This window comes from Grus americana, chromosome 28 (genome assembly GCF_028858705.1).
Source record: "Grus americana isolate bGruAme1 chromosome 28, bGruAme1.mat, whole genome shotgun sequence".
NCBI classification, from domain to species: domain Eukaryota; kingdom Metazoa; phylum Chordata; class Aves; order Gruiformes; family Gruidae; genus Grus; species Grus americana.
In genome coordinates this window covers 2,613,041-2,623,043 of record NC_072879.1, presented here as the reverse complement: position 1 = coordinate 2,623,043, position 10,003 = coordinate 2,613,041, and the positions used below count along the sequence as shown (strand labels likewise).

At 62.6% G+C, this 10,003-nt stretch overlaps 2 protein-coding genes across 2 annotated transcripts; one reads left to right on the top strand and one right to left on the bottom strand.

The window, feature by feature from the left end:
• The first annotated feature begins 3,844 nt into the window (after positions 1–3,844).
• GDF15 (growth differentiation factor 15) lies at positions 3,845–6,485 on the top strand. The gene is made up of 2 exons (XM_054805408.1): positions 3,845–4,282; positions 5,014–6,485. Exons 1-2 carry the CDS (start codon positions 3,967–3,969, stop codon positions 5,793–5,795), a joined length of 1,098 nt encoding a protein of 365 aa, XP_054661383.1. The 5' UTR covers positions 3,845–3,966; the 3' UTR covers positions 5,796–6,485.
• Positions 6,486–7,359: 874 nt separating this feature from the next.
• On the bottom strand, positions 7,360–10,003 carry LRRC25 (leucine rich repeat containing 25). Its single transcript, XM_054805410.1, has 2 exons — positions 8,984–10,003; positions 7,360–8,291 (listed from the first exon to the last, which is right to left on the bottom strand). Exons 1-2 carry the CDS (start codon positions 9,883–9,885, stop codon positions 8,168–8,170), a joined length of 1,026 nt encoding a protein of 341 aa, XP_054661385.1. The 5' UTR covers positions 9,886–10,003; the 3' UTR covers positions 7,360–8,167.

The window sequence follows — 10,003 nt, the reverse complement described above, 5'->3', positions numbered from 1 at the left end:
CCGAATTACTCCTGGAAATGCTGAAGTTGCTTCCAGCCACCAACTTCCCTAAAGACCAAGCGCCAAGGGTTGCTTGGAACTTCACGTGGTGGCAGCAGATACGGGAAGCCGTGCTGCTCTGCCCTTCTTAGCCCTTGGCTAGAAAATGCATCGTGGGGAAGTATCGTCTTCCTCACTTTGTGGTGGTTTGTAGAAAATATCCCCCCTCCAGCATCCGACTTGCTCAACCCGAGTGATTTCGGGGAGCACCCAAGGTCCTCGTCGGTCATGGGGAGCACCCAGTCTGACGCCGTTTGCCTTGCGACGGGATGCTCTGGGTGATGGGATGCTGTAACCTCGCTCTGTTGGTCCCGGGGGCTGAGGCGTGCCTGTTCTCGCGGGGCTTTGGCTTTCATCGGAGGGTCTCGGCGCCTTTTCGGGAGCCACTCGCTCAGCAGCCAGGAGGAACTGATTGACCTAAAATCCAGGGGGCAGCACTTCCCCTCTCGCTGCTTGCGATAACGAATGCTACAAAAATAACCGAGGTTTCTGCAAGCACGTGTGGGCAAGCGCCCGTGGGGAAGTTTCACACTTTTTGGGGAATCAAAGCCCTCCAGAGCTCCCTTGTCTGCGCTTGCCCCCATCAGCGTCCCAAAACCCAGGCTGGGGGGAGCAGAGCGGGGCTGGCCCCTCCTTCCCCCGGCCGCGATCGCATCAAGCTGGGGAAGCGATTGCATTCGAGGAACCACGAAACTCCGGTTGCACGTGGGCAGTTTAGGGCTCGTCCCCGCGTTCTGCACAGCACTGGGAACTTCTCCGATCCTGCTCTGAGCCCCGCTCGAGTTCCAGTTCAAGGCTGCAGCCAGCTTGCGTTTCATGGGGAAGTGACTAACGTTCACGTTCCCCTTCCCACTTCTTCTGGTGTTTAATCTCAGCATTTGCAACGTCGCTTCTTTCCCCGGCGCTGGCTCAGCTGGGAGCCGCGGGTGGCTCTGGGGGACGCTCAGGACGGCAGCAAGCCTCTGCCATGTCCCCCACCATGCTCCCTGCCCACCACCTCATGTCTGGAAGGGGAGAGAGAAGGCAAAAAGATTATTTACATCTTTCCCGGCTCAGCAGCGCACACTCTGAGCTTTCCCTGGACTTTTCTAGCAGCCTTTCCGGGTGCTGGCCTCCATGTGATGCTTTAATCACCAAAATTCCTGTTTTCTCCCCTGCTCTCTGCATGTGGAGGAGCAGCGACACGAGGACATCAGCTCCTCCTCACCCTCAGCCCTTGTCTCGGCCCCCCTGAGGTCCGGGAGTCCCCATGGCCAAGCGCTCTTATAAATCCTTGCTCTAGCTCCGTGCCAGGGAGGTGAGAGCTGCGCCGAGGTTGCACCTTGCCGAGGGACGCGCGTGGGATGCGTTAACCGGAGAGGATCCTGCGTCCCTCTGGGAAGAGCTGTTGGATAAATCTGACCTTCTGATGCAAGACGATGCGCTAACGGCCCAGCAAGGACCGGAGGAAATGTGGGATGCTGTTTACGCGTGGGGCTGAGGCTGTGCAATCACATCTTGCGGGCTGGTGAGGACACACTGGGACATTTCATAACGGGTCTCTCGGCATTCACAACCGCTGCTCTTAAAACACAAGTTTTATGGCCATTCCTGGACTGTAAATCTCCAACTTCCACGGCTGGCGCCTTTTGGGGGAAAACATCCAGCTTCGGCAAACTTTGATGCTCTGCGAGTGCCGGCCACCGCGCGTCACTCGTGGATGGGGCTTGTACCACGCAATGCGCCCACGGTTAGAAAATTCATTGCAAAAGCAGAACTTCAGGATTTAGGGGTTTGCTGGGTCTTGCTCAAGGGCGGGGCAATGTCATTGCTGGTGGGACAGGGCCTCTTCCTGCACCCGGACACGCTACGTGGCTCTGATTTGGCATGTTTGGCACCTTGAAGATGGTGGAGGGTGCTGTCTGCCAGGCTGGCGCCTGCTGGGGCTGCACCTGGAGATGCTCGAGACGGGGGTGGTGGCATGGCGGTTCCGCCCTGGGATGTTACCTGGAGGTTTGTGGTCCTCCTGGGGTGATGCTCCCCCTCCCTTCTCCCTGGAGTTGGGGGGCTGAAGGGTCACAGTCACCCCAGTTGATAAAGTCCCCAGGAGAAGGCATCACGGAGGGGCTTGGTGCTCCCCAGAACCCCCTAAGGATCCCACAGGTCCAGCTGGAACGAAAGCACCAGCTGAGGAGCCAGTGCCCGGACCAGACCGGCTCCTTGTGGGAAGATGCTCGAGGGGGGTTGTCTCATCCGAGCGCATCCCCTGCCTGGCTGCCAGAGGGGTGGGGGACATACCACCCACCGCAGCAGCGGGACGGTGCCCAGCTCTGCATGGGACGAAGCACTCGAGATAAACCTGGCCCTGAAGTTTCCCTGTCAGCCACGCGTGGGGTTTCTTTCCAAGCTGGAAAGAAAGTCTTTCTGGGCAGAGAAAGGCAGCGTGAAATGGTGGGGTCCTCCTGCCCCCTCTTCATCCATCCATCCATCTGTCCATCCATCCATCCATCCACAAGGACGGATCCAGAGCAGGGCAGAGGAGCTGGAGCCGGGGCAATCTCCTCCACATGACGCTGCTCATGCTGACAAACTTCTCCTTTCACGTGTTTTAGGGTGAAACTTTTGGTCTCGGTTTTGCCTCAGGCAACCCCTCGAGGAACTGGGTGAGAAAGGCAGGAGTAATGCTGAAGCTGGCTCCGAGGAGGAGCGGGGGATAAACAGCCGTAAATCACGGGATTACTGTAAGCACGTTCATCCCGTGGTGGGATCGCGGTTAAGGACACTTGGCTTGACTTCAGGACATTTGGGACTGGCCGGCGCCGGGGGGGACCTGCCTGTTGCGTCGTCCGACCGGGGGGGTTTCTCATCCCTCTGCTCATGATTTTTGCTCAAAGCATCCCTTAGAGAAGGCAAGAGATGGGTGGTCCTGCGCCAGCCTGGGGGGCTTGTTCCCATCGTTGGGTTTTTCTCTTCCCCGGTGCACGGGCAGCCCTGGTCTGGCACGGTGCTTCCCGCCACACGTGGCCTCGCTGGATTCGTGCCACCCCAGCGTGCCCGGCTCCATCCCGACCGTCTTCGGGCTGCCCAGAGATGACGTAACCCTGGCCGTCGTTGCTTCAGGAGGGACCGGACCCGGGGCAGAGCCGTCCCCCAGCCGCACCTGCCACCGACTGCACGCAGGAGCTGCTGCCGCAAGCTGGGCTGGGGTGTCGTCAGCCAGTTTGGTAGGACAAGGTCCAACGCTGATCCGCTCCCTCCTCTGTGCATGTGCCGGCATGAACCGGGCCGCCCGGCTGCCGCTTCCCTGCTCCGCTTCTGCTTTGGAGAGGTTTTAGGGAACGGGCTGCGTGCCTGGCTCAGCCCCGTGTGCCAACGGGGGAAGGATGGAGAAAGCAGCTGAGGATGCAGGGATGGACAAGCTGCACCGTGATGCTGCCCGCAGCACTCTCCTGCCTGCACATCTTCCTCTCTCCATCACCCCCTGCTACCCGCTCCGTCACCTCGGAGGACATCGGACGTTGCCCGTGGCCGCTGATGGGGCGGGGGAGGTGAAGGGGGGTCTCCCTGGCCACGAGCTGGCATGGCAATCCGTGGGGAAAACAGGAGGTAGAAGGGAAATGTTTGTGTCTGAGAAAAAGTATTACACAGTTTTCATCTCCAGGGTTGCAAACCAGCTTGCAAATCACCCGACTCCAGCACCATCAGAGCTCCCATACAAAATCCCAGGCAGAGAGGAGAGATTCCTGCTGGGTGTTTATTCCGGCGTCACCCGCAGGCAGCCTGGGACAGGGAGGGGGGACAGAGGGCGGGCAAAGTTCGGCTCCTATAAAGTCGGATCTGGTCCACTTCATTCATTACCCTGGCAGCATCGCCAGGAGCTGCGCGGCCAGCCTTTGCGCAAGAGGGTTTTGCAAATAAATTCCCTCGGGACCTTCGGCTGCCTGTGCGATGCCGAGGGTGCTGCGGGATGTCGGGGCCGCCCTCGCCTGCCTCCAGCTCCTGCTGCTTCTTGCCGGCGTGGAGCTGAGGCCCCACACGTGGGATGAGGACAGGCTCCAGCTGGAAGCCATCAAAAAGGGGATCCTGGAGCGGTTGGGGATGCCCGCTCCCCCCGTGATCCGGCACCGGCTGGACCAGGAGAGCATCCGGAGAGCGCAGCGGCTGTACCGGCAGAAAGTGGCAGAGCTGATGAGGAACCGGACCAGGGAGGAGGAGGAGGGAGCCGTACCCGGGACCAGGCGCCTGCATCGCCTCACCCCCACGTGTAAGTGGCCGTGGCTCCACACGCATCCCACAACCCTCATCACCCCCAACCCCCCCCGCCGCGGCACACACGCGTGTGTGTCCCCCAACGCGTCCCTGCTCAGGCGTGTCTGCCTGGCGCGTGCCAGGACATGACCGGGCATGCATCACGGCGACCGTGGTCATCCTCGTCCCAGCAGCTTCCCTCGCCCGGGCAGTGGGGAGGAGCCACCGTTTTGAGCTGCTTTGTTTAAAAATGCAAAAAACGCAGTAAATTTGGGATGAAAGCTTTGGTGGCAGGCTGTGGGTGCGAGGAGCAGGGTTTGAGACAGCTTGGGGGGGCGAGCCGAGGGGAGGTGGGGTGGTGCCCCAGCTGGCTGCTCCACCTGTTTGGGGTTTCAGCTGGATCTGGGGTGATTTAGGGATTTATCTGGATCTGGGATGATTCAGCTCCTGCTGCTTGGGGTGCAGGGAGGGGGCGACACAGCCGGGATGCGGGGTGGGGGGGGTCACCCCGCTGGGTCCCAGGGCACCTGCTCCGGCAGCAGCTGCCACCCCTCGGCGAGACCCTCGGGCTGGGGCTCCTTGGGGATGGCGGGGCTCGGGTGATCCAAGGCTGAGGATGGGGCATCCCTCGGGATTGGGGTGATTCCCCGGAGGCGCGGTTTGGCTGCCTGACAGGAGCCAGTCACGAACCTTGGCTGGCGGGTGGATTGCCAGCTCTTACATCAGCTGTCCTCCCTGTCCTCACAGTGCTGCGCTGGCCGGACATCCCCGAGGGACACCGGGACCCCCAGGGAGACCAGGACCCCAGTGGCCCCTACCACTACCGTCTCATCGTCTCCCGCACCGAGGCTTTCCACCAGCAGATCCAGGTAGTGCAGGCAGAGCTGAAGCTCTTCAAGCAACCACCGGAATCCCCCGGCATGTCCCCGCTCGCCGCCTGGGTGCCCCCCCAGGTCAGCATCTACACACTATGGGGGTCTCACGGGACCCCCCAGCTCCTGCACAGCCAAGAGCTGGACCGCGACGCCCCAAGCCTGGACCTGACAGCGGCCGTCCGGCTCTGGGCTGCCGGTCCCGAGGACACGCTGCGCCTGGAGCTGAGCTTCACAGCCAATGTCTCAACCTCATTGGCCACCTCAGCGGTGCTGGAGGTGGAAACCCATGAGAGCACAGGTCGGGGGGCCAGGAGAGCCCGGGGGCTGGAGGAGGAGTGCGGGAAGAGCGATGGGAAGTGTTGCCTCAAGTCGCTCAAGGTCTCCTTCCAGGACATCGGCTGGTCGGACTGGGTCATCGCCCCCAACAGCTACTACATGAGGTTCTGTGAAGGTTCCTGTCCCCACAACTACAAGCCGGCCAGCATGCATGCCCAGATCAAAGCCCGTATGCACTCCCTCTCCAAAGCCACCCCGCCGCCCTGCTGCGTCCCCGCTGGCTACGACCCCATGGTGCTGATGCACTACGACGATGAGGGCAGGCTGGTCTCCACCCTCTTCGAGGACATGCTGGTCACCAAGTGCCACTGCGCCTGATGGCATCGCCTCCGGCTCGGACCGGCACCCATCACCCCCCGGATGGGGCAGAGCCTGCCCACCTCCCAGCAGCTCCGGCACCCCAAAAACCGGAGCTCACGTCACGAAATGCCTCCATGCTGGCTCAGCCCTGGGTCTGGCCCGCCCGACAGATGGGATCCCTCAGGGGTCTCTGGTTGTGAGCACCCCCCTCCACGATAACTTATTCCCCCCTGTCTTTCCTTATTTAAAACCGTATTTTATTTGGTAGGTGGATCCTTTCCCCAAACGGACCGGTGATGGGTCTGTCCATGGGCAGCCACAGCCCTCCCCATGTCTGAGCATCATCTCTTCTCTCCTTAGAGACTTATTTATACGACCCTCTTATTTATTTCTAACTTATTGTATTTTATAGCAAAATACCTTTTTTCGGGAAGGTTTGTTGGTTGGGTGTTGTGGTTTTTTTGGTGTATTTGTACTTTATATATTTCTATAAAACAGAAATACTGTAATAATGTAATTGAAATAAATGATGGGAACGGGGATGCTGGTTGCTCCTCCCGCACAACCAGGTGGGTGTCTCCGATGGCACGGGGTGAGCAGGGACCAAAGTCCCACCACCGGTCCTCTTCACCCAGGGGGTCCCTCAGCCCCCCTCCGCAGGCGACTGGCCCGGAGCTGACTCCGTACGGATTTGCCGGTAAATCCTGATGGCTTTCCAGGGCCAGGCCAGCGCCATCCCTGCCCTGCCAGCGGTGCCAGGGCAGGTGAGTAATGCCTGGGCGATGCTCCCAAAGACCTTTGAGTTGTTTGTGTCCTTGAGATGGGTGCTGGGTGCAGCCTTGACCCCCTGGGCAGGACATCCAGCCAGGACACGGATGCTGCCCTATTTCCAGGTACTTCTGGCCGTGGGACCCCCTGTGGACACCAAGGGGTGGGGGAAACCCCGGCTCCCCTGGGCTCTGCCACCGCGGAGGTTGGTGGCACACCCCGCGTCCCCAAGGGACTGGCCACAGCTGGATGGGATGGCACTGCTGGTCACAGCTCCTCTCTGTCCTGTTCCCTCTTCCAGCATGTCCCAGGGGTGTCCTGGGCTGCCCGGCCCCTCGGCACCTCCCAGTGGGGACCTGGGCTTGAGGGACGTGGGATATGGGGACGTCCACTCTGGGGATGGGGCTTTGGGGACCTGGGCTTGAGGGACACAAGCTACGGGGACCTCTACTCTGGGGACATGGACTTGAGGGACCTGGGCTAGACTGGCATGGGCTCTGGGGACCTGTCCTTGAGGGTGCTGGTCCCTTGGGACCCCTGCTCTGGGAACAGGGGCTCTGGGAGCTCCAGGGACTTCCAGGGACATCCAGCCTCAGGCAGCTCCTTCAGGTTAATGTTTACAGCCGCCCCTGTGCTACCGACACCCCTTATCGGGGCTTCCGGTGCCATTAACAGATAACGAACCGCGGCTCTGCTTGGCTGGTGCCACCCTGCTGCTGCCAGAGGGACCGACCCCCCCCCAGGCAGAAGCTCAGCCTTGGGGCACCCCGTGTCCTGCCCAGGGCTCCCAGCAGACCATGAGCTACATGGGTCATTTAAGATAATTAAACCATTTAATGGGATACGGCGCAGCATTGCAAGGGCCGGAGCTCAGGGGACCCACGCAGAGCTGGTGGCGGGGGGGCACCCAGACCCCGTGTCTGCCGGTCCCTTTGGGGTGCACAACCTCGTAGCGATGGGCTCGGGGAGTAACACAAAAAAAAAAATGCTCCCCAAATTGGCGGATTTAGCAGGAAAAGGAGGGGGTGCAGGAAAAGGGGAGGGGGGGGTTGGTCCCGGTGCCCGGATGTCCCCAACCACGGCGTGTCCCCAAACGCACGTACACCCTGACACTCTCCATCGGCAGCCGAAAGGGGAAGAGGAACCATGCGCTGCGGTTGCCCCACACCCCCCCCCCCGCCCCACTCTGCCAGATGGCCCCGGGGGGGCCCCACGTGTGTCCCCGGCCGGGAAGGCTCCGGCGTGCCGGCTGCCGGCGGATGCCGCGCTGAGGTGTCCCCGCAGTCAGTGGCCACTTGGCCCCGTGGAGGAAGCGCAAGCCCTCAGCCCTCGCCCCGTGGTGGGAACTGGGGCGAAGGAGGGGACCGGGGAGGAACGGGGGGGGGGGTAAAAATACACACAGACCTCCCCCAGAGAAAGGTGCCCCAGGCAGGATGCGTGCGTGGGGACCACGCATGTCCCCAGCCCAGCCGTGGGGAGACCCACGGAGCCTTCAGCCATGGGGAGCACCCATCCCCGTCCCCTCTGGGCTGGGGGGCCACCAGGAAAAGCCCCGGGGAGAAGCATCCGTGGAAGTCGGAGCTTCACCCCCAGAGCCCCCCCGGGCCCCCCTCCCTGGCCCCTCACTGATTGGGGATGATGTAGACGTTGTCCTCGCCGAGGCTCTGCGTGTTGGCGTAGATGGGCTGGTCCCCGGGGTCGGCCTCGCTCTCCAGGAAATAGTCATCGTCCACCGGGACCTGGGGGCTGGGGGGGACAGAGGGGTGGCACCCGCCACACCGTGCCCAGGGGATGGGGTGGGACGGGGGGCCGGTCCCCAACAGGGGGGAGAAAACCAGCGGGGGGGGAAAGGGCTCAGCGCCTGGGCCTTGGGGATGGTGGGATGGGGCAGCGTGGGGTGGGGTGGGGTGGGGTGGGACAGGATGGCACGGGATGGCATGGCATGGGATGGGATGGGATGGGATGGCACGGGATGGCATGGCATGGGATGGGATGGGATGGGATGGCACGGGATGGGATGGGATGGCATGGGATGGGATGGGATGGCATGGGATGGGATGGCACGGGATGGGATGGCATGGGATGGGATGGCACGGGATGGGATGGCATGGGATGGGATGGGATGGGATGGGATGGGATGGCACGGGATGGGATGGAACGGGATGGGATGGCATTGGATGGGATGGGATGGGACAGGAGGGGACGGGACAGGACGGGACAGGATGGGATGGGATGAGATGGGATGGGATGGGATGGGATGGGTTGGGATGGGACAGGATGGGATGGGACAGGATGGGACAGGATGGCATGGGATGGGATGAGATGGGACAGGATGGGACAGGATGGCATGGGATGGAATGGGACAACATGGCACAGCACAGCAGGGAAGGGATGGGGCATGCCCTGAGCAGCCGGTCCCTGCGTTGTCAGAGCCTCACCTATGCTGCTCCTCCTGCCATCCCGGCGTCCAGCCCTGTGCGGTGGCTGTGGCGGCGCAGGGGCTCATGAAGACATTCTCATAGTCTGGTGCGGTGGCAGCAGCGGCATCGCCGGTGCCGATCTCGGTGGTCCGGCTGATGTAGCGGGGCTGCCCGTGGGCCGCGGTGGGTTCCCGCTTACTCCATCCCGCACCAACGGCAGCGGCGGACGCTTTCCTCTGCCGGCAAACCACGACGGCGATGACCACCATCAGCACAGCCACCGCACCGGCGGCCCCGACCGAGCCGGCCACCAGTGCCACACCGTGCCGGCATTCCTGGGCGTGGAAATCGGTGACGTTGAAGGAATCGTGCTGGGACGTGATGCAGCGGCACTGGGGCACCGTGCAGTTGGGCCAGGAACAGGCGCAGGGCGCCAGGACGCTGCCCACCACGTCGCAGCGGCACGGCACGGCCAGGAGGCGCAGGCTGGCCTGGAAGGCGGTGGGGGGCACGGCGCGCAGGGGGTTGCCGTCCAGCTGCAGGGTCTCCAGAGCCGTGGCGTTGGCGAAGAAGCCGTCGGGCAGCTCCCGCAGCATGTTGTGCTGCAGCTGGAGATGCCGCAGCCCCTGCGCTCGGCTCAGGAAGGCGGCCGGCAGGTCCCGCAGCCGGTTGTACGACAGGTCCAGCTCCTCCAGCCTCGGCTCGAGGCGGGATGAGGGGCTCAGGGCTTCGATGCGGTTATGGCTCAGCCACAGCTGGCTCTGCCGCTGGAAGAGGCCCCAGTCCAGCTCGGTGCACGGTTGGTTTCTGTTGGTCAGGTTCAGGTTGGTGGAGGCATCAGGCAGCACGGTGAAGCAGGGGGACGAGGGGGGCACGAGGTGCAGCAGCAGCAGCAGCAGGGGAGCCGCAGGGCGCCCCATGGCCCTTCAACCCCACCGGGCGCCTGGGTGGGAAATGGGGGGGGGGGTGTCAGCAAGACCTGCCACAGCGGACGCCCCTTCCTGCCGAGAGGGCCGGTTTCCCCCTCCCAGTGCAAAC